This window comes from Lolium perenne, chromosome 3 (genome assembly GCF_019359855.2).
Source record: "Lolium perenne isolate Kyuss_39 chromosome 3, Kyuss_2.0, whole genome shotgun sequence".
Taxonomy (NCBI): domain Eukaryota; kingdom Viridiplantae; phylum Streptophyta; class Magnoliopsida; order Poales; family Poaceae; genus Lolium; species Lolium perenne.
Genome location: NC_067246.2, coordinates 70,839,865 through 70,864,562, shown reverse-complemented (window position 1 = coordinate 70,864,562; position 24,698 = coordinate 70,839,865). Strand labels below are relative to the sequence as shown.

At 49.6% G+C, this 24,698-nt stretch overlaps 1 protein-coding gene and 1 long non-coding RNA gene across 9 annotated transcripts; one reads left to right on the top strand and one right to left on the bottom strand.

The window, feature by feature from the left end:
• Window positions 1-8,057: 8,057 nt before the first annotated feature.
• Window positions 8,058-9,605, bottom strand: LOC127339355 (protein ALP1-like). The gene has a single exon (XM_051365215.1). The coding sequence runs from the start codon at window positions 9,603-9,605 to the stop codon at window positions 8,058-8,060; it is 1,548 nt and encodes a 515-aa protein (XP_051221175.1).
• Window positions 9,606-18,546: 8,941 nt separating this feature from the next.
• LOC127341547 (uncharacterized) lies at window positions 18,547-22,543 on the top strand. Of its 8 annotated transcripts, none has more exons than XR_011754983.1 (9): window positions 18,548-19,585; window positions 19,663-19,753; window positions 19,851-20,090; window positions 20,201-20,236; window positions 20,457-20,534; window positions 20,613-20,799; window positions 21,234-21,392; window positions 21,526-21,603; window positions 22,087-22,543. It is a non-coding gene; the product is annotated as an uncharacterized lncRNA (long non-coding RNA). The 8 variants fall into 8 exon arrangements; XR_011754980.1 differs by having other exon boundaries at window positions 20,201-20,300; XR_007875621.2 differs by having other exon boundaries at window positions 18,547-19,585; window positions 19,663-19,725; window positions 19,851-20,300.
• Window positions 22,544-24,698: the final 2,155 nt, after the last annotated feature.

Genomic DNA, 24,698 nt, shown 5'->3' with positions numbered 1-24,698 from the left:
ACAATGATTTCGGAAAAACAACGATTTTGGCAAAATATTAAAGATATTGGCAAAACATCGACAATTTTGGTCTGGTTATGCTATCAAAAGTTAATTGGATATACTAGTACTTATTTATCTACAACAATGATTATCGCCTACATATATTTTACATGTTTTTTTTTCATATTATAGGTATGCTCAATGTCCGCGACCCCTTTACGTGTATTTCCTGGCTCCGCCGTTGGCGTCATGGAGAAACCATATGGTAAAGAGGAGGAGAGGACACAAAGGCTAGCAGTGAAATGAGATGAGCTCCTGCGACGCGTTAGGCGATGCGGGCGTCCCCCTCGATGCCACTCTGGTGGCCGGCGGCCACACCCCTCTCCAGCCCTGCTCCCGCACCACCAGGCCCTCCCAAACCACCGCCGCTAGCCCCCCCTAACCACCGTGCCCCTGTCCCTCCACCTGCCTCCCAGCCCCTTAGCCGCTGCGCCGCGGAAGGTTCCCCGCTGCGGGGCGACGGCGTCGTCAGATCGTGCAGCAGCATCGCCGCGCGGGTTTTTCCAGGTGAAGTTTTCCAATGCTACGTCTCCTCGCGCTTCTCCTCCTTCCTCTCCTTCTCGCCCACTCTCCCCACGGTGTCCGGCGAGATTTGGGTCTCCACCCCTTTCTCCTCGCCGTGCTTCACTGAAGAAACGATGGGGAAAATTCTCTCCTTCTTCTTCTGCGGAGCTGGCGACGCTCTCTCTCCCTCTGCTGCGGCAGACGGCGTTTTCCACGTCATCGTCGCCTCCCCCACCGTCGCCTCCTTCCTCCTGCACGTTGGCCACAAACACTGCGCCTGTTTCAACCTAGGGTTCCATAGCTCCCTTGCGCTGGCCACGCTGGCATCTACTGACCTGGCTCGTGTCCCACCGGTCAGCGGCCCAGGGTCAAAACGTAGACGTCGTTCCACTCCGGTCTGGTCTCGTTTCCCCGCGTCCTCGGTTGGGTTTGGTGGGAAGGGTTTATTGCCCCTGCCTCCCGCCCAAAACAAGGAAACCCAATCCCCATCGATCGATGTCCCGTCAGGGATCACCTCCTCCATCAAGGATACTGCGTGCTCTACACCCTTACCTCCCTACGCCAGAGCTCCGCGCCCTGCCCATGCCGGCCTCGAGCCCAACGCCCATGTTTCTCCAGCTGCAGCTACCTCCGCCGCGTTCAATGCCCCAGCCACCCCGCCCGCCCGCTCCTACTTGGAGGCCGCTCGATGCCCACCAGCTCGCTCACCTGCCACTCCACGCGCTCCGTTCGAAAATCTCAACCTGAATTTGGACGGGTGCTTTCGTTGCCTCTCCGTCCTCCACCAAGTGCGTGCTTGCCGCGACAACATCCGCTGCCATGGCTGTGGCCACTCCGGCCACCGTCTATGTGATTGCACCATGTCGTCCCCCCAGCCTTCCTTCGTCCCCACCACCACGACACCTCCCCCAGCTGCTGCGGCGGCTCCCCGCCGCCATGCTACGCCCTACCCCTCCGCTCTGCCCTCCATCTGCCGTTCTTCTTAGGGTCCCACCGTGCGCGCTCCTCCTCTCCGGCGCGCCACCGCGGCGGTCTTTTTGAGGTTGGAGACTCCTCGCAGGTAGCCGCCTCCCCTCCGTTAGTGCGGGACGTCCCCATGCACCAGCCTCCCGCCATGTATGTCCCCTTGCCTGAGCCGCTGGTAGAGGATGAGGTGGAGGTTGGATCCGACGAGGTCTCCGTCCCGCCGCTGCTCGAGGTTTTCATGCCGCCCGACGACATGGAAGCCGCGCGCCGCAAGGCGGTGGTGTACATCGAAGGGCTGCCGCCCTTTTCTTCTCCCTCTGCGGCTTTTGCTGAGGCGATGTTCCTGGAGCTCCCAGGGCTCCACGTCACGGGTGTGGGGTCCTCCATTGGCGACCTCTACGCCAAGTTCCTGTCCGAGGAGGACAGTGAGCTGGCCATGCTGCACCAGCCCTTCCATCTTGACGGCGCCACCTTCCGCCTCATCCGTGCAGAAGAAGTTGATCGCGTCCTCGTCAACATGCAGTGGGTAGCGCTGGTCCTTGCCCGGCGTGTCCCTGTGGAGCATCTGAGCCACCTCAACGTTGCTGCCTCCTTCAGCTGCTTCGACGAAACCCTCGAGGTGGACGCGGCGTGTCTCTCCGGCGCAGACTACGCCGCCGTGCGCGCGATGGTCCGTCTGAAGCATGATCGCTACGTTCCCTCGGAGGTGCTACTCACTCACACGCCATGGGGGCCCCGTCTCATCACCTTGCGCAGGGTGCGCGTCTGGCGCGTCCGTGAGTCCTTGAGCAGCGACGGCGAGTACGTACCCTTCTTCCGCACGCCGCCGCCACCTCTCTTCCATCGTCATCACGGGGCCCTACCCCTCGTCCATGCGTGCCTTCCCCCCGGCCCTGGCCGCGGACGACGACTCGCGTGGCGACCCGAGGATTGGCGGCCGTGACGACACCCTCGACGCCCACGCGGCCCTGCTTGCCATGCTTGACAGCGTGGCCTCCTCTCCGGAGATTGGGCCCCTTTCCCCGCCAACGACCAAATCATACCCTTCGATGCTCACCATCTCCTGATCGTCGCTTCTCAGCTCTGAGGGCACGGACAGTTCCCTAAGCTCTGGCCCACCCCTCGCTTTCACCAGGCGCTGTGGAGTGGTGATCACGGAGCTAGAGCCTGAGCCGATTGCTCCTGCCGCTCCTGCCGCGCCCCCGGCCGCAGGGAAGCACAACACGTGCCTCGCCCTCAAGGAACCTGCACACTACGAGCCTGTCGAGGTGCGCGCGGTCAAGCTGCGTGGCCTCAAGGACGCCCTGGGGTCTTGCACCGCGGCTCTGCAGAAGCAGGTCCTCAAGAACAGGGCTATGACGGCATACGCCAAACCCCTGCGCAAGCGTGCGGTTGCGGCCCTCGCCGCCACCATTTGTGCCTCGCCCCCTCGGTGTGCGTGGGTGACGATGTGTAGCTACCCCAGGTCCTGGCGTCGCCTGGACGCCTACTGCAGGCGCCTCCCAGGGCACCTCGCCATCGTGTCCGACGCTCTCTACCACCCTTTCTCCATCTATTCTTTCTGTTTTAGTTTTCTTTGTCCGCTAGACCTGTGTGTTCTTCGTTCCGCAGTATGTCTTAGCTCGTGTGTCTATCGCTGTAATCCCTGTAACTCTCTTGGTTCTGATCAGTGTAATGATTAGTGCTTTTCGTGATGTTAATATCGAGTCTTGGAACATGCAAGGGCTCGGTTGTCTGAAGAAAAGACCCATCGTTCTCGATGCTATCTCGACTGCCTCCCCCTCAATGTTATGTATCCAGGAAACAAAGCTGTGCTCTGTCGATGTCCACTGTGCTGCCTCCTTCCTCCCCACGCGCCTTTCTGCATTCGCCACCATCGACGCCATTGGCAGCAGCGGCAGCATCCTCACAGCTTGGGATCCGTCGTTGTTTACCCTTGTCTCCTCCCACTCCACACATTTCACTCTCACCGCCGTTCTCCAATCCTCCCTCTCTGATCTCTCCTTCGCCGTCACCAACGTTTACGCCCCCGCAGATCACTCCCTCTCGCTGACTTTCCTGGCAGAATTTGAGGCCCTTGGCACCCTTTTTCTCTCCCTTGGCTCATTGTAGGATATTTTAATCTCCTGCGTGACCCCAACGACAAGAACAACGCTAATTTCGACCTTGTCCTAACCTCCGCTTTCAACGATTCCATCCGCAACCTTGCGTTGTTCGAGCTGCCTCTGTTGGACAGGCTTTACACTTGGTCTAATAAGCGCTCTGATCCGGTCGTTGCTCGTCTTGATCGCGCCCTGTTCAACCAAGCTTGGAGTCTCGCTCTCCCCAACTCTTCGCTCACTTCGCTGCCTCGCCCCACCTCGGACCATATCCCTCTGCTCGTCACTGCCTCCACTCTTGTCCCTCGCTCACCCTGTTTTTCGCTTTGAAAACCGGTGGCTTGATGATTCTCTCTTTCTCACCACCACTCTCCCTGCCTGGCACGCTCCCGCTCCGGTCGCCGATGCTGCTGCGATCTGACGGCCCGTCTGAAAACTTCTGCAAAGCAGCAAAGGTTTGGCAACGTAACCATAAGTTTAACCCCCTATTCGAAAACAACTGCAAGTTCATCATTGATCTTTTTGATTTGTTTGAAGAAACCCGTTCCCTCTCTGCCGAGGAGGCCTTGCTTCGTGTCACCTGCAGGTCCACCCTTGAGTGGCTGATCCTTGCACGGGCTGCTCACTTGAAGCAGCGCAGAAAATTTCGCGCGATCATCGAGGGCGACGAGAACACCAAATTCTTCCACGCTCGGGCCTCCCAACGCCTCCGCCGCAACTCCATCCGTGTCTTGGAAATCGGTGGCGTGGCGGTTGCTGCACATGACGCCATAGCGGCCGCCCTCTAATCCTTCTACAACAACCTCCTTGGGCGGTCGCCGGCGGTCCAGTGGGGTTTCGACATCGACGCTCTCTACTCCAGCTGCACCCGCGTCCATGGAGATGCCTTGGTGGGCGCGTTCACGACACAGGAGATCGAGGCGGCGGTGAAATCGCTCGACGGTGCAAGTGCGCCTGGGCCGGATGGTTTTGGGCCAGCCATCGTGCCATCTGGGCCGCGGCCCGCCCGGGGATCCTCCACCTATTTGAAAATTTCCATTCCCGCTCTGTGGATCTGGAGAGAATCAACCGGGCACACATCATCCTCCTCCCCAAGCCTGCAGTTGTGGTCACCGCCGCCTCCTTCCGCCCCGGATCGCTTCAGAACTACTCCGTCAAGACGTTGTGCAAGGCCCTAACCTTCCGGCTGCAGCAGCAGATCGGTGCGCTCATCGATGTCGATCAGACGGGTTTCCTCACTGGGCGGAGCATCTCCGAAAACTTCGTCTACGCGACGGAGCTTGTGCAGACCTGCTATCATTGCAAAACTCCCACGGTCGTCCTCAAGCTCAACTTCGCCAAAGCGTTCGACTCCGTCAGCTGGTCCTATCTGCGCACGGTGATGCTCGCCAGGGGGTTCCCTTCGCTCTGGTGTGATTGGCTCGATGACGTCTTCACCTCGTCACGCTCTGCGGTGCTCCTGAATGGTGTGCCGGGAAGATGGATTCGCTGCATTAGAGGCTTGCGGCAGGGAGACCCGCTCTCGCCCTATCTCTTCCTCCTGGTCCCCGACATGCTCCAGCAGCTGGTCCGCCACGATGAGGTCCTTCTGCACACTCTCGTTGACGGAGCTCCCTGCCCTGTCCTGCAGTACGCCGATGACACCCTTGTCATCCTGCAAGCGGACGTGGCTGCTGCTCACCGCCTGAAGCTCCTCCTTGGCCAATTCGAGTGGGCGACTGGGCTGGCCATTAACTATGAGAAAAGCATCCTGGTTCCTATGCACGTCGCGCCGGAGATCCTCGATGGCATCCAAGCTGCCCTCACCTGCCGCGTGGAGGGCTTCCCTCAGACATATCGCGGGCTTCCTCTGTCCGTGGAGAAGCTTCGCCTGTCGGCGTTCAACCCCCTCATTGCCAAGGTGGACAAGTACCTTTGGGGCTGGAGGGCGCTTCTCCTCTCAGCCGCTGGGCGGCTGGTCCTACTCGACGCGGTGCTCGACGCTCTGCCCACTTTTGCCATGGGGGCCCTTGAGCTCCCTCCTGGGGTGCTCGCCGCCCTCGACAGGCTCCGGCGTGCCTTCCGCTGGGTGGCCACCAATAAGGTCAGTGGCGCCCAGTGCCTGGTCGCCTGGGAACGCGTCTGCCGTCCCAAAAGCGAAGGAGGGCTAGGTGTGCGCTCCATCGCGGACCAGAACACGTACCTGATGCTCAAGCTCCTGCACCGGCTCCACTGCGCGCCCCACGAGTCCTGGCCTTGGTGGGTCTGGGAATCTCAAGCTGGTCTCCCCCTGGATCGCGACGACTCGGCGACTACCCTTTGTGGTGCTCACTGGACGTCATTACGGCGCCTCCTGCCGCTGTACCGTTGCATCTCTCGCGTCAAGATTGGGGATGGGACGCGTGCGGCATTCTGGCTGGACTGGTGGCTCCCCTCCGGGCCCCTAGCCACGCCATGCCGGAGCTCTTCTCGCACTGCTCGCTTCAATGTGCCTCCGTGTGACAGGTGTTCGACCACGGGCTCGACACCATCCTTGCCCCGCGTCTGTCCACCGTGGCCGCCAAACAACGCGCCGCGCTCCTCCAAAACCTGTCCACAATTCGCTTGGGCAGCTCTGACGACGAGCATTCCCTCCCGTTCTGCGGCAAGGCCGGCGGAAAGCTCTGCACCGCTGCCCTTTATAAGCCATGCACCTTTGCGGGGTCCAGGACGGGCACCACGCTTTCATCTGGGGCAGTTGCGCCCTGTCCAGGTTGAAGTTCTTCGGGTGGCTTGCCGTCAAAGACCGCATCAAGTGCCGGAGCAACCTACTCCGCAAAAAGATCCTTGTCGCCGCTAACAGCGGGTGCCCAATCTGCGCGGCGCCGCTCGAGACCACGAGCCACATCCTCTTCGGCTGCCCGTTTACGCGGTGATTCTGGGCTTCCCTCGGTGCGACTCCCAACGCGGATTACCTCGCATCTGCGGCTGCAGAATGTGCCCTTCCGCCCGCTACTCCTCCGGACTCCTCTTCCACCCTTCGCATGTTGTGCCTTTGGCAGCTCTGGAAGCACAGGAACGACGTCGTGTTCAATGGGCTCAATCCCTCGCTCGTTGTGCTTCGCAAACGTTGCCGGGACGATGTTGTGCTATGGCGCACTTGGCTCCCAATGGATCATCGTTCAGACGTGCACGGGTGGCTGTCCTTCTTCTCCCACTAAGCCTGTACCTCCCCTCTCTCCCCTCTGAACATCTTGTTCTATGTCGCATGTACACTTGTTATACCCTCGGGGAATTCACCCGATCCATAGGATGAAATGAATACAAAACAATTCAGGTGGGATCCTTTGTGCTCACCCCCGGTGACAACTCAAAAAAAAGAGGAGGATGTCTGGGAGGATTTGAGAGGTGGTGGAGACCAAGTGGTATTGGATGGAACTCTAAGGGTTTTAGCAGAGGAGTATTTAGCGGGCTGTTCATCCTTAATCTCGGTTGCTCATGCGCAAATGACTCCAAGGTTACAAGAATGAGGTCGGTTCTGATCACACAACCGACTTCGGTTTACGTTCTGAAACCGACCTTGGTTTGTATATTTATTCGTGACCAAGATTTCCAGCTTCAGTATACTTGTTTTTGTACCAATGAGTCCAAATATTCTCCTGAGTACAAATGCCTTAGGGATCACTTCAATCTTTACTTGAGACCTTGCATATGTTGTATCCACAAGATATCATCTTTGTGTTGGGACTCATGCTGAGTTGAAAGAGAAGAAAAAACAGGAATGGAAACTAGATGCAATAATCAGAGTGCCAGTTGCTTGTGAAGGGATAAATGGTAATGAGCTATACTAAGTTTGTTTAATATTTAATGAATTAAGGGGTCCGTAGGTGTTGACAGATTGAATGCTATATATAGGCCGCCATGCACTGCATGGCCGTATCGAACAATATTCATCTGTCTAAGTGTGTTTCCTTCCTTTCTTGCCCATCGTTTCAAAAACACTCAAATCCTATGGCGAGTAAGCAAACGAATAACAGTAAGGGCAAACACGATTATATGCAGCTTACAAGATATATAAAAGCAAGATTCAATCTAGAGGGTTGTGCTTTAGCTAGAATGTGTTAGGAACTTAGGATTGCTTAATTATTTGAAGGCAAAAAAATGTAAAGAAACGAGAGATGAGATCTGATAACTGGTTGGCAAAACGAAATAGTATAATGTTTAACAAAATTGTTGATGAAATTACAAGATTACGAAGATCAATCCAGATCTAGATCTGAAAAAAGTACAAATTGTTCTGAAATTATGTGACAGAGTAATGCAAATAATGTGACGCTAGAATTCTCTCGTAACTCACATGACAAATTGCTCGCTATTCTCGCCAATCCAACAAAACAACCAATGTAATCTTGCTGCTCAACTCCCTGCAGCTTATTCCTTTTGCTCCGCTGATGAAGCCATCAAATCGCTCAAACTGCTTGCATCTGCTTAGTTAGCTGCCATGGTGGAGCCGTGGATGAGTTTGTGGGCGATTGCGCCGCGCACCTCCGCGGCGGCGGCGGAGCGCACGGCGTTATCGAGGACCATCTCATCGTCTTCCATCTGGAACCCTTTCAGCTCATCGCCGAGGCTGCGCTCGCAGAAGTTGTGGAGCACGCAGCATGCCCTCATCTGTGATTTGAAGTCTTCCAGCTTCACTTCGCTGCGCTTCTGCAGAACGGCCCAGCGCGCCTTGAGCCTCCGGAACGCGTCGAGGGCCACGCCTCGGGCCAGCGCCAGCTTCTCGTTGTAGTTGGTCTGCGCCGGCGTGAGGTTGCTATGGGTGTAAGGCACCAGCGTGCAGTCCGTGAGCGGGTACCCTGCGCCTCCGACGAGACGCTTGTGCTGGGAGATCATCTCTTCCGCGTGCTCCGTGTTCATCGGTGACACGGAAAAGATCTCCTCGTCGGACATGATGCCGCGACCGAGGTAGAGGCCGGTGAAGGCGCCGTCAGCGTCCACAGCGGCATGGAGGGCGACGCTGAAGAAGATGTTGCCGTTGCGCCGCTCCGTGAGGCGTCGGCTGCAGTGGTATAATGAGGCGTGGTCGTCACTTGGCTTTGGCGCTTTGATGGGAACGTGTGTGGTGTAGACGGCGCCGATTACGCCAGGGAGGCCCCCCGTCACCGTCAGGGCCTGGAACTTAGCAGCGGCGGCGTCCATGGCGTCGGTGCCGCGAGGCCACAGGGCGGACAGGTACTTGGGCTCGCCCATGGCGTTCATGGCGTCGGTGACGTCGTGCATGATCTTGTGGATGGTGGAGGTGCTGCCGATCCCGAAGCGCGTTCTGAGCCCGGAGAAGCTCTCACCCGTGGCGAAGCGGTAGACGCAGAGCGCCACGCGCTGGGGAACGGGGATGGCGTCACGGGCGGCGGTGTCCTCCTTGCGCACGGAGCGATCCAGCATCTTGCAGAGCTTGTCGAAGGTGGAGCGCGACATGTGGAAGTGGCGCTTGAAATCCACGTCAGGGTACCACGGCCTGTTCACCTCGTCCCACCACACGGTCTCCCTCCTCCAAACACCCGTCAACGCCGCCAACTCAAACAAGGCCTCGCTCCCCATTGCTTCGTCGTTGCTCCCGCCGCTGGTTCCGATCGAGCCTGACGTCGTGCGCTGCCTCTTGGACCCACGAGCCCTGGCTGGCGGCGCCACACCCATCCATTCGGCACCCCTCTTGTTTCCTAGATTCACCATGCCTTGGGGCTGCGGATCCTCAACCGCCGCCACCGACTCCACCATCTGAGAGGGGAACAAACTATTGTCTTCGTTGCTCCCGCCGCCAGCCGCCTCCTTCGACCCCGACAGCGCCATTCCGGCCCTCCATTCAGCGCCCATGTTGTCTGCTGCCTGAATCGCCAAAGGCGGCTCCCACACATGAAACTCAAACTCACTGAAATTGCCATTGCTCGCATGACCCTGCTCCTCAAGCCCGGACGACAAGAACTGGCTGGTGGATCCTGCCGCCCCTACCATCGACTCAGCCCCCTTCTTCCCCATGCCTTCTACTACAAAATTGTTCCACATGCCCTCCTCTACTAACAGATTGTTCCACATACCCTTCCTCCAGTACCTCATACTTACCAGCCTCCACTACCGGCTCAGACTCCAAAAAAACTTCCGGTACAAGATAACCTTTCCACTCGGAGTTGGATGTACAGCCGCCACTGTCATCGGCCATGTGGTTGGTGGTGGACTGGTCGAGGTCGAGGACTGAACCGACGTGAGTCAGGTTCTTCATCTAACTACAGTTCTTTGGAGTGGAACCAATGGTGGTTGACAAGGCAAGGAGAAATGAGAATGGGGGAGGCTAGGACAGGACGGTGGTCGGAGATAGATTGGAAGGAGAAAGAAGAGCGGCGAGGGCCCTGAGGAAGATGAGGCAAGGAGGGGCGTTATATATAGTGCTGGGGAATGGGGATCCTGTGGGGTGGGCGCGCAGCCGTTGTTTTTCGGGAGATGGAAGGCGGGTAGTGGCAGCGCGGATCACCCGAGCGGCCGGGAGAGTGTCAGAAACCCTATGGGCCGGGATTTTCGATATGGGTCGCGTCCGAAACTTGGCGTCCGATCGTTCGGCTACATTTCAGGAAACAAATTGAGCCACTTGCCGGGTACGCTGTTGCCTTATATTGGGTCATCCGATATCCTTATCCTTATCCGGCGTCGAGCACACGGAGAGGGATGTACGTGACTTCTGCCTGGCTGCTCAACGGTACGCTATACACTACGTTTGCTTAACCAAATTTTGTGCGGTGGTCCGTGGGGATTTTGTTGGACTGGTCTCGTATGTTTTTCTTTCTTCAAATGGACTGGTCTACTATGTGCGTATGTCTAAAGAAACAAAATGGATTGACCCGTTGATGCTATATGCATGGTCCTTCAGCCCTTTTTGTACGGGCATGAATATAATTTTCTGACTGATCAAATGTCAGTTACATGACGATAGTCCAAAACATCAACATCAACATTACTACCATTTGATGTTGAAACCATGATAATGAAAAAGCCAAACCAATTGTCTCGCTGCATAATATGGTTTCTTTCCTAGGCAGTACTACCTTATTACGACGAAGGCATGGTTGACTCTCGAAGAATCGGGAGTAATATACAGATGTGATCATACGGCCACGGTTGTGTGATGGGAACTCCGTGTAACTGCTTCCTAACGGGAGTCACCCATGTGTATAAAAAACAATCGTCGTAATTATGTACCAGAGCTAGGTTTTGTAAAAACAATCGTCTTAAATCATTCCAATGGATAGACATAAGATCAACCAATTCATGCAGCTTTATAACAACTATATTTTCTTCAACTTGTAGGGTGACATGCATATTTACGCGGCTGTGTAACCTTTACAATTATTTTCTATATGAGTATGTTTGTTAAAAAATGTATGTAATGATATCACTACTAAGAAGAGTGACAATAAAATTCTACTCCTATTTTAAAATACAATATAAATTAAGTGCACACATCTTCTTTTTCAGTGTTCATATTATTTATTATCATCGTTAGATAGACACTAGAAGATAAACACCTTGGTGATATCCTTTGTAAACATCATCTAGGGAATTTTTAACAAAGAATTGAATGTGAAAGTTGATTTTCTCCATCCCCCAGCCTTGCCATTATTTGATTAATGCATATTTAATGCATCCAAATCCCTGACATAGTGTATTCATTGGTGCACGCACATAGAACTTTTTATAGATCACTATATCTTGTCATAGATTTTATATTTACTAATCATGTACAATGTGTTTGCATGAAGGTGTATTGAACATCACATATATTTGTATTGCTATTTAGTTGACATGATTTGTGCTTCTAACTCTTTTCATCGCGGACAAAACACCATCCTCTTGATTTGCATAACATGCTAGCTTCCACGCATAGCACATTAGCATTAGGTCATGCAATCATTCTTGTTGAAAGCTATCTCTGCACTCCATATGTGTGTGATGTGTTAGTACATCTTTACTTGTAAAAGATGTATTGAATCATTCCAACTATTAGAGATAGATCAACCAATTCATGTAGCCTTATAAGAACTATTTTTCTTCAACTAGTAGGTTGACATGCATGTTTGCGCGGCAATTTTTGTACTTCCCAGTACATACGTCGTCATGGAGTTTGACATAGTCATCTTTAAGAGTGTGTAACTTTTACCATTATTTTCTATATGAGTATGTTTGTAAGGAAATTGCAAGCAATGATATCACTAATAAAAACATGAAAATAAATTATACTTCTAATTTAATTAACTTGTCCAAATATAGATGTGAACCATAAATGTTACAAAGGTTTGAGTGTACACACTCTTTTTGTTGATATCCTTTTTAAAACACCTGCTATGAAATTTCGAACCAAGACTTGAATCTGAAAGTTGAGTTTTCTCCCTTCCACATCCTTGTCATTATTTGTTGATTGCATGTTTAATGCATATATATCCCTAACATGGTGAATTCATCAGTGCAGAGACATGAATTTGTTTTAGATCATTACATATCGCCATAGCATGTATAATTTGTGATCATGTACAAGGTGTTTTCATGAATTTGTATTCGATAGAACATATAAATGTTTTGTACCATACTTGACATGATTGGTGCTTCTAAATCTTTTATTTACAAACACAACACCATCCTCCTTGATTTGCACTCTTCCACTCATAGGACATTAGCATTAGATCAGTCCATTGTACTTACTTAAAGCTATGCATACACTCCATATGTGTGATATGTTGGTCGTTCTATATGTAGCACATTTGAGTCGCTTTGTGTCATCTTGAACTTGATCTTCAATGGTGACCAGTTCATCAATGCTTTCACTCTACTCATGAGTTGTAACTTATCCGAGTTTGTGGTGTCCGAGAATTAATCCCTCCGTTTAAAATTACCTTGTGTTCTAGGTTTTGCCAAACGGAAAGTTTGGAAGGTTTAAAAAACTATATATGAGAAAACTTAACATGTAAAATATAAATATATAAATATTAGTATAATCATCATAAAATATAATTTCATATTATATGCATCTGGTATCATGGATGTTGATATTTTTCCTATATACTTAATCAAATTTACAAATTTTGACTTTAATTAAACCTAGAACGTCAGGTAGTTAGAGACCAAGGGAGTATGAAGTTTCAAAATTACATGTTGATAAAATGAGATGATGTGAATTTAGTACTCTATTTATGAGAATCATCAATGTATATGTATACACTTCAATTGTTTTTCTGAACTTAGATGTTGATATGTAAATGAGATAATTGCATGTGTATACTGCGTATTTTAGTATTGGTCACACATTCTTCAGCCTAGCTAGCTTAAATATTAATTTCTTACTTTCTTGTGTTTTACTATATTATTTTTTCATGATTCTTTTTTAGGACATTGACCCAGGTAGTTGAATTTTTTTTCAAGGTAAGAAAATGTTTCCTCTGCTTGGTATCCCCAAGGAGGTGGTTAATACATATAGAATTAAATCCACACCCTAGATGATATGCTGAATGTCTTGAAACGTGTTCTTTATCCATGGACCCCTGCTTGTTTAATTGGTGTCCATGTTAGGTGAGTTATTTGTGTTCAGAGGGGAACACTACTATATGCAATAAAAATGAGCGGACCATGTCCCTTTAGATTAGTTTCTTAACATACGTTCATAAGTCTCTTCCTGTTAAATGAGTATGCCAAATTCGTCTCCTCACATGTGTTTGTTTTATACAGATCATATGACATAATAACTACCATTTGAGCATTTATTTTCTTACTGAATAATACTTTCAGTTACTTTTGGTAGCCTATGTATGTGAAAAATCAGATTAGTGGGGGTATATCTCGGTCTATGAATTGTTGGAATCTCAAAGATCCACTTGGGTTTAACTGTACAGATGTATTAGGCACTACCCTATAGATGAAGATCATTTTGATTTATTTGCACTATTCCATCAGCCTATAGTCGGTGTCAGCCTGAATTACTGAAGAGAGTTTCATACACAGATTAATAGAAACTCTTGTAGTGCACAATCTTTTATTTTCTCCCAAGTAGAATATTTGATTTTGGTGGCTATATAGTTCATGTGCTACATTTATACTAGATCAAGTATCTGATTCACTTTTACCACAACTAAGAAAATTAGCCTGGTTGTATACACTAGTACCGACCTGCTACTTAGAGCTGGTTTTGGCCCTTCGTTCACAGACGGTTATGCTATCCAGCTCAAAGACTCGGTCTCTACTAGCGTGCCAACCTGAGACGGTTCTCGTTCCGGCTCAAAGAATAGCCGCCTCAGACGGGCAGTAACAACAAACGTCTCCGACATCTAGAGGACCTGAGGCGGTTTGATTTCCAAACCGATTGTAAGGATTCCGAGCCCTCAAACGGCCGCTATCACAGACCGTCTCAACCATGATGATGTCCTGAGACGGCTATTACTCGAGACCGCCTGCAATATTTATTGAATTGAGATGCACATTATACCAGTCCGCTTGAAACACTTTCTCTATTTGAATGTAATGTAATTTAATAGCTGTATAACAGTCATGATTCAGCAGCCATAAATATAGACATATTAGCTTGAAGTAGCCATCCATAGGGCCATGCATATATAGTTGGAGAAATTCATACACAGACACATATATACTACATATATCTATAAGTGCATTATTACATTAAACATCTACTGAAATCCATAGATACTGCAGTGCATCAAACTAGCATAATTAGTACTCTAGCAAACACATTCATGCTAGGATGTGAACCAGAAGATGCAGCTCTTCATATTTTTCATGGAAGCTGAAAAGGACAATATCCTCCTCATGTAGGTTGAACATCCTCACAACACTGTCCCATCCAGCTGTCAAAATTGCATTGTTTGACCTATCTCCCATCTTCATCCTAACTTTCCATGGCCTCATGCTGGTGATGCACGAAACATATATATCAACATGGTATACAAGGAGATTCTTCAGGTACCAAAATGTGAACTCGGATCCAAATTTCGGTGGTACAGAGATAATTGAAGAATGAGCATACTTTTACTTATTAAGTAATTAAATATCACAAGCTTGTTCATGATATTCTTAGCAGCTTGCACTTTCTTCTCATGAAAGATGAATATGTCATTCTGTACACATAGTACCTGATTTTTGGTGGAAATTTGGGATCACACCAATCATAAAGGAAGCTCAATTGATCTTGTGTCAGATACAAGTCGTTTCCAAATAGACACTGCTTATCAAAATCTTTGGTACCCTTGTATTGAGGTCCTGATGCAACAAATAGAAATACGGTATCATTAATTGGCAGAGTACACATAGATTAGAGAAGTGATCATCTTCATCTTATATTAGCTTGCTAAAATATTCAAACTATTCAAATTTTGAAGCAAATTAAGACATGCAATCTTATAGTATACTACCATGTACTATATATAAAATAGTTCACATTTTCATGTTCTTCATACCTCTAAGCAGAACCTTCACAAAAGTGGGATTTTCATGTGATGACATGGAATCATCACTCTCACAGCTGCAAAAGTCATTGTCCTTGCTAGAGAGCAATATTGCATCATCATAGCAGGTTTCCATCTGCTAAATAGAGGGATACACAAACTGACTATCATTATGCGCGTCTATATTTGAGATTTAATTTTTCGATGATGCATCTTCTCTGGATATCCGGGCTACTATGACTGCTAGAGTTAGGCACCAGACAGATTGGTGGCGCCGCATGCGTTAGGGTTTTTGGGGATAGTTCACATACCTGGACCGGAGACGGGGGTGGAGGAGCGGCGGGGATGAGTGCGCGTCAACAAAACAGTGGGGATCAGGACCCGCAATGAACCGGTCGGCGGGGCTGGAGGAGCGGCACGGGACCGGCGGCGGGGATGAGGATGACGGTGGCTCTGAAATGTTGGACACGCGGCGGCGAATAAAGGAGAAGTGGCACCGCCCGTCAAATTTGTCAAAACAATTTCGGATTTTTGCCGCGAACTATTGTTCTTAGACGGATAAAACTCTAGACCGTCTCTACAAGGCTAAATTTTCACATTTTGCCGCCAATTATCCCTCTTAGGCGGGACGACATATTATCTCCCTTAGACGGGAACTATTAGGAACCGTCTCTAAGATTGTATTTACTGCTTAATTTAATTATTAAATTATTCTTTTTGAAGAAAAGTTTCCTAGTTTGAATTAAAAAATTTGGTCCACAAACTGGTTCACAGCTATATAATTAAACATTTTGGTCCACAAATAACTAGCAACAAGTTTATGAGTCGGTGCGCATACTCCCTCCAAGTATCGCTACTTTACCGAGTCCAACTACAACCCCGACGACGGCGAATCATTGATGATGTCGATAACGAAAATCATATGCAGGTGCCTCAAGTCCTTGGAGTGATGAGTATGGCTTGTCCAGTCTGCTGATGCTCGGTTTGTAGGAAGTTCTTCCACCCTTCAGCTATGAAGGAGATGCGGTCATCAACATCCGTCTTGTACTCGACAACGGTAACGCCACCACGTGCTCCAACATGAAGTCCAACCAAGCCATCTTGAGGGATATGAAGATGGAAAACCATATTCTTAGGTAATTTCTGCAATGCAAAAGTGAGATAACTTAATGTTACATGACTATTATCATAAGATATACATATATAGCTCTAGGCTCACTTGAAATAATTTACTTAATTATCATAAGGTGCCTCTTAACATTCGTAGTCCTCAAGCGGGTGACAATAGGCACCCTGACGAAGGAATTGCTTGGAGGGATGATTTGTTGGGGGTGTTCATTCTCACCATCGGTAAGGTTGCATCTCTGGGTGACAAGAAGTCGACCACTATTGAGATAAATGACAGTTATCCTGGGTATGACTCCTCCTAAGGAAAAGCACACCAACTCATTATCTCCGATGAGATGGTTCTGGGCAATGAATTGACGCCAACCTTCACCTCCCCAGCGAGTCCTAGTTGGCCATTTTTGCACTTGAACCTCGTATGTCCGCCCACAAGCGCGGAATTGCACACTATCTCATGTGAGATCATTGAATTATGCCCTTGCGTTGCATGGGACAATCATGGAAGTTAGTACAACATATGTGTAAATTTTAGTACCACAAAATTTTCGAAATAACCCGGTACGAGATGAACACTGAATAGAGAGCCAGTTGAGAAGACTCTTTTTTTGCACTGAGTCATACAAATTTGGCAAGGTGCCATATCCTACACAAAAAATCACATGTTACTAACTTGAATGGGGGGGAGTCATATCCTACACAAAAAATAACATGTTACCGACCTATGCTGGGCGCATGGCGCGTCGCTGCGGACGGATGGGGCGGCGAGGAGGAGACGTCTGTGGCGAGGAGGAGACGTCGGCGGCTAGGGTTTGGACGGATGGGGGACGAATGAGGAAAAATTCCCCTGTCCGCCTATTTTGTCCGGGGTTATTGGCTCCACAACTTAAAATTGTCGGAGACTGATGTTAAAAAAACCATTGATGTGGGCATTACCCTTTGGGTACCCGACATTGCTATACCCGGTGCAGATTATCAAGACGGACCAACACAAGGACTCGAGAAGCTGGACCCACGAGTAGTATTGACTTGAACTACAAGAAAGAAGACTCCAATATGTATTCTACTAGAACTCTTGTAAACCCTAGCATGGTTGCATATATAAAGCCAGGCAGGGGCACCCCTTAGGTCAGATTCAAAAAAACTGAAAACATCCATGCGATACGCCTAGACATCGCAACGCGCATAGAACTAGACTAGATACAACAACTCCGCCAACGGCGGCCCCCTGTACACATATTATCATATAGTGGATTGCTAGCAGGTCGTAGCGATCCTTCATCGTGGGGACGTGAACCTGGATACGTCGTGTGCAGCCTCGCTCCCGGAATCTCCATCGCTGCCTTCCATCAACCCTAAGCCCCTCATGGTGGGCATTGGCGAGGAACCGCTTCGACAATTGACGCCGTCTGTGGGAATTGCGACAACTAGATTTCATTATCTGGACAGGATTCTGCATCTACGTTGACATCCACAGCTCACCTGGCGCAATCAACTTCATCAAGAACATCGTAGACGCAGCCGAATCAGCGCCAACGACAATTCGCGCGTGCTCGGGTTACGTACGGCTTACGGGGATATAGGCCGGTCGTTTTTCCTATTTCCGTTTTCATCGGACCAAGTAAGAGAACCAAGTCGGTTGAACCAAACTGAGATATTCAAGTTTCCTTCGGCAGCGCGGGGTCTATTTTCTTGGCGGCATCATCTTTCACGGCCGTAAGAGGAAGCGTACAATGTCATTGGAAAGTTTGGAACAGGCAAAAAGCAAGTTGTCATTGTTGCTTCACGCGAATCAAAGCAAGATGCTTCTCCACTTCTTCACATCAAAAACCATTGAAAAGAAAAAAGGACCAAAGGTTCAGGGATTCGTCGTACTCGAAAACTCGCCGTCACAAATTCGGCATCCGACACACGGACCATCAGAATTTCTTCCCTTCAATACGATTGCAAATCGCAATAAGCTCCGACTAATAACTACTATACTAAAGATGAACAACTTCGATTTTTCTCAGATTTTTGACTTTTTTTGTGGATCAACATAGTACTGACACGTGTCCTACTTAGTGGTTTTGTTCCTGCTGCCTTTTTACTATGTACGATTTCGGTGATGCATACCGATTTTCTCGACTAACATTGGTCATTTGCTTTCTTTTGGTGGACCGTTTGGGTGATTTAATGGGGTGGCCATGGCTGGTGTATGATTGAGGACGGTGGTTACCCATGTGAAAAAAGCACTGGATGGTTCCACGATGACACGGTTTAACTCACAGCATCACACGTAGCCTCCCACCGCTCAGCCTAAGCAGTTTCTTATCCCTTCACGGACTCTCTCCTCCACTCATTTTTTCTCCTCTCTCTAATTCAGCACAGGATACGGGAGGGCAGCAGGGCGGAGGGGCGTCGCGGGAGGCTCCGTCAGGACGCCTCCGACGATCGTCAGGAGGCACGTCGCGCCGCGGGAGGATCCACGACGCCGCCACCGACAAGCGCGACGAGGCGCTTCGCGTCGTGGGAGGTTCCGTCACGCCGCCGCCGAGCACGAGGAGACGTGTCGCGTCTCATGAGGCTCTGGCACGCCACCGGCGACGAGCACGAGGAGGCGTGCCGCGTCTCGGGAGGTTCCGCCACGCCGGCGACGACCAGAAGGAGGCGCGCCGCGTCTTGGGAGGCCCCGCTGCCGGCGACGAGCACGAGGAGGCGCGCCGCGTCTCGAGAAGCTCCGCCATGCCGCCGGCAACGATGACGCGAGTCGCTGGCGGCTCCTCCACCAAACGTCTCTGACGAGCGCAACGAGGCGCGTTGCGGGAACCCTCCACCAGGACGCCTCCGACGAGGACGACAAGGCGCGTCGTGGGAAGCTTCCCTCGCTGGACACAGCCTGCACCACCACACCGCACCACGCCTCCGCCTCTCCCGTTTCCCCGTTGCCATGGTGCTCGGCCGCGCCCGTACTCGCTCGCCCGAAAATCCTAGCCCCGCCTTGGGCTTGGTCGCCGGCGCTGCTCAGACGCTGCCGCACCTCCGGCTGATCCTCCTCGTGGAACAGGTATTCCTTTACTTTGCCTGGACCTCATGGAGCCCGAGCTCCTTCTCCACTACATCGACGCCGGCATCCACCTCCTGGAACCTCGCTTCGGCCATGTCGTCCCTTCCCGTCGGTGGGTGGTTGGTGGTTCACCGTCGGGGAAGCTGACGAGGTATCCTCCACTCTGGCTTCCGGCTCAGTCGTCGCGGCAGCAGGCGCCGATCTGGCCACCCCACGACATCGGAAGGGAGTTGGGGTCGCGGAGCCATCACCGGCATGGACAGGCGGGACAGTGAGCAGGGAGCGGCGAGGAGGTGACGCCCATGTCAACCACAGGTGCGGAGGCCACCAGCGGCAGCGAGCAGCGTCGGTCCACAGTTACGTGCCCTCCTGCGTCTGGGTGGCCTCTCTCTGTTCTTCCTCTCCCGCCTCACTTGCCCTCTTTCTCTGACAGTGAGCAGAGGGGCAGCGCACTATTGCATCTAGACCTCCGTCTGCACGTTTGTTTGTCCATCGGGTGAGGAACTTCTAAAACATGAAAAATGGTATTGCTTTGTTTGTCCATCGGGTGAAGAACAAAGTTCGGTTCCATATTTTTGTTCGCTCTTTTGTTTATTGACTTCTAGCTCTGTACGTATGCAGAAATTGCAAGGTGTACTATTCTGTGATGTTCCAGGATTCAAATCGTGGAAAAGGAGCCTGCCACTAAATTGTTCTGTCCATGAGTATGCCATCCTCAAGATGTCTATGCAGGCAAGAACTTCATGCTTTCTTGCTCTGGTTGGTGGGTCAGATGAGCTTGCAATATCTCTGAGTTGTGCACAAGAAGACCTTTTGTGTAGGTTTATTCTTGAGGGACATGCCCGATGAGGATATTTCGAGGTGATGAAGTATTCAGCATTCGACTCATCCTTTCTTTCTTTGACATATGGGTGCACAATATTGATCTCCTTTTCTGTTTTACTCACCCGAGCGGCAACTCGAAGCTGCAGTTGCTGAAAATAGCGGTGCTAGCATGAGGATCACATGTTCGTCTGTCTCTTATTTCTATCTCTTTTGGTATATCTTTCTCAGTCCTGATACCTTTTGATGGTTAGTGTTTCGTTGGTTTGTGCTTACATATTTCTATGGTGAATAATTACTAGAGTTTCTTTTTATTCACTTGGCCTGATGTAGATGTACATAGCAGTGAAGGGCATTGCTATTGCAGGTAAAATTCTGGCTAACTGTTTATTTTCTTCTTTCCAGATACAGTTTTTCATGTTTGAGTTGATCAGTCAGTAAGATCAAGCAACATAATGCTACAACTACTTCTTACAGTTCCAGGTTGTAATCACATCCTTTGAGTTGTTGTTGTGTTAAGCTTCTGGTTCAACTTTTTCTACAATCTGTTTCGTTCTGCAGTTAGACAAGATAAATATGAATATCAAAAGGGTTGTTGGATATCGGCAATGGTGCAATAAATTTTGGAATGCCATTCGATTTGCAATGGGCAGGCTTGGTGATCATTACAGTCCAGTAGCAATTATCATTGTGTCTCCAGTGCCTCCAATCTGCAAATAGATACTCTCAGTATTTAATAAGGCTATTGGTAAGACTCTGCCCTCATTACAAGCATGCAAGTTCTTTGATGGAACATCTGCTATATACTCATGGTAGAGCTCTCTCTTTTTTTGTCATGAATAAAATGACAACACACTGATTTATTTACTGTAGTGGTCAGGTGCACGGTTGAAATGTTATTCAATGTGTGTTTATTATGAAAATATATACAAGCGCCTTTTTAATGCACCTAATGCATGGTGATCTGGAAAGTTCATTTTGGTTGTTCTGGATCGGACTACCATTTTTTCATCACCACTCAATGCTTGGATGGGTCGGTAATAGGTTTAGATTTGTAGTGATTTCAGCATAATACGATGTCAGATTCCCGTTTGTTCATTGTTTCAGTTTTTAAACTTGAATTTTAATATTCCTACATATATTAGTTTGCTTTGCCGAGCCTTGAAATTTACTTCCTTGCAGCAATTATTTGAACTGGTTTAAGGCGTGATCAGAAGTCCTCCAGCTTATGGATTCCCGAAACTCCGGCATGGAGCAGTGCCAAAAAGTCTAGCTTCACGGAGCCAGATTCGAGAAGCCTGCCCAATTTGATGTACAAATATACATTTATAGGTGGATCTGGTAAGTTCCTTTGGAATATGATATTTTTTTACTGTCTAGAATAGCAAAACACATGATGCACTCGGGAATATATTTAGATTGAAACCTATATGTTTACCTAATATTACTGACTCCAAAAATATGGCCCTTTCAGATTAATGGGGCATTGGCACCATTGGCATCTTGATGGCAGAGCAATGATGCGCATCCACTGGTTATAGAGAGATATGAGGTTGTGACTTCCTTGCTCTAGCATTACATTTTTTTAGTTGCCTTACGATGTACTACTTGATTCTGGAAATCAAAGCTTAATATGGTTATTACTATATATCACTGTTGTGAACAGTGATATATGTTTGCCTTATAATGTAAACTTGTATACACATGTTTCTTATGTTTATGATTATCAATGGGAATGTGTGTGTATCAGGCCAATTTCATTTTAGACGAGAGAAAAAAATTGTATTAGCAAGGAATGGAAAAAATATTTGATTATACATCTGGGTTGGGTTCCATGTTCATTTGTTTCGAGCTATTTCATTGTCTTCCATTGCTCTGGACAGCTGACATGGCATTGACTGCATCAATTATCTCACTTCAGCACACCACATTTTCATGTGGTTTCTCTCAAGATCTAGATTTTACACATGAATTTGATTGTAAGTTGTTCAGTTGTTCATATTCATATAATATGTTTACCTTCTTCTTTTGCTAGGTCAATTATATCAGTGCAAATATCAAGAAGGTGCATCAAAAGTATGGAACTGTGTGCGCTGCCGACTTCACTCACCACTATAAAGCTTTGGCCCTAATAAGACCAGTTCATATTAACACTATGTGTACCTGTCTCACCTATCTATCCTGTTTCGTAAGATCAGGTTTTTGAACACATGTATCTATTTGGTAGATCACCGGTGGTTCTTTCCATATAGCTTCAGCACTGGTGCGGCGTGCCGCCGCGCCCTTCTTTTGCTAGTGACATCAAGGACTCAACATACTCGGGTGCTCGCAGAATAAGCTTCGACTATTGACATCGACTGAGCCCTGTTCATCGACTGCTACTTTCATACATGGATCAAGCCATCGAGTTAATCAGCGAGGAACATCCGATACAAAAATATCAGGTGCTATATTTACAATTAATTAGTACCTGCAAAATTTATTTAGCCAAATACTTTAGGCTCGTGCTATTATTTGCGCGTGAATTTGCGTAGTGCTCCCTCCATCCCAAAATGTAAGGGGTCTAAGGACTGGTTAAAAGTCAAACTTTACTAACTTTGACCAAATATTCAGAAAATTATATTTACATCTACAATATCGAATAGACATATTAAGAAAATATATTTTATGGTGAATCAATTCATGTTGATTTAGTACAGTAAATGTTTACATTTTTGTGTATAAACTTGGTCAAACTTAAAAAAAAGTTAATTTTTGACTAATCCTTAGCGACTTACATTTTAGGACGGAGGGAGTACAATATAACAGATTAAAACAAAGCTTCGATTAATCTATTAGGTTGACCGCACCCGCCACCGTGCACTCGTCGCACTCGGGGGCTCTCCCGTCGCGGACACGACATCGTGGACTCGATATACTCGGGTGCTCACCAGTCGCGGATCCGCCATATCAACTACGTCTTATTCATCGGTCACGCCGGCCAGGCACCGCGCTGCTACATCAACTATTTCTGGCCGCGCGACTACTTCAACTGCGCCCGCCACATCAATTATTTCTGGCCGCGCGAGTACTTCAACTGCGCCCGTCACATCAACTATTTCTGACTGCGCGACTACTTCAACTGCGCCCGCCACATCAACTATTTCTGACTGCGCAATTACTTCGACTGCGTCCACCATGTGACCTGCTTCAACATTGGCATCTCCGCAGCCGAGTCATGGTATCGTCACGGCATATGCCATAGGATGGCTCAAGTCGGGTGGTTCCTGCCTATGGCCTACGGCGGTTTCAGGATGCGGGTATGAGCACGAGCGACACAGCGACGTACCCAGGTTCGGGGCCCTCGTACGGAGGTAACACCCCTACTCCTGCTCTAGAGTGTATATGATGTGTAAGACAGCACAATGGTGCTCCTTGAGCTGTATCCGACTGCTAAGAGAGGGCTGGAGGTGGAAGAAGGCCTCTCTCCGAGCGGTTCTGAGCATGAAATGAAAGTTGGTCGATCGTTCCCCGCACAGGAGGGTATTGTGGCTTATATAGTGCCAGTAACATTACAAAGAAGTCCCTATAGCCTACTGGCCGGGCCCGCCGGCTCTGGCTTCCCCGCTCCTTCCCAAGGCGCTGGGATCACCGACCATTAGGGTCTGTCTGTCCTTCCTGCCGAGCTTAGCGGAGACACGACGTGCCCAACGACATGGGTTAGGCGTCCGCTGTCTGCACCCGTAGCCTGCGGCGCGTGATGTAGCTAGGCCATGATGGCATGTCCGACGCGGGGCACTGTTGCTCTACAGTGCCCCTTGCTTTATGGGACATAAGATCTTGCGTGGACTTTTGCACCCGGACAACCTTTTTGGAGCCTTCTCCTGCAAGGATCACCAGCCTCTAGCCGGCCAGGGGAGAGCCAAGCCAGCCCGGACATGGCACGTAGAAGCCGGCCCAGCCATAGTGCAGTCGGCCATGACTGGACCAGCGTAGACTTGGGATTAGCCGGCTCACAAGGCAGCCGGCCACGGCTCCCGCCGGCTGCTCCTCAGCCGGCCTTTGTCGCGGGCCAGTGGGCTTTGAGCCAACTGCTACCATTCTTTTGCCATACCCGGGGTCTTCACCCCGACATTAGCCCCTGAAGCTGGCGAGGTCCTGCGTAGAGAAGGACATGGGCATGTTTTTCCTAGCCGTTCGTTGTTGATCTCACGGATCTTGCTGAAAATCATTTGAGGGGCCGGCTAGGAATTTTCCTCTAGCCGGCTACGCCCTCTTTCGGCTTGCTTCGTCCAGCTACTCTCGAGGCGGATGTCGCTTCGGTTTTACTAACTTGGTTCTCTTAAGTGTTGGAGACATCTCCGCCTCATTGATGAGGTAGCAGCCGATTCTGGGAAGCGTGTCCGACATGAGTGGGGACGCCCCAAAGTTAACGCCGCCTTGGGGCGCGGTCTGCGACTTGACCGGCTCTGACGGGAATATCTGGCCCTGGCGCAGCGTACATTCATGTCAATGTCCCCTCCGGATTTCCTGCGGTCATGGCCGACGTGGCGTCGAGCGGTTATTGGTAACAGCTGGGGTAGTGGGGATCCTGGGCGCAGTTAATCATGCGCCGCCGCCCATGTTGCCCACTTGCCTCCCTATTTGAATAGGGCATGGGGAGGCACC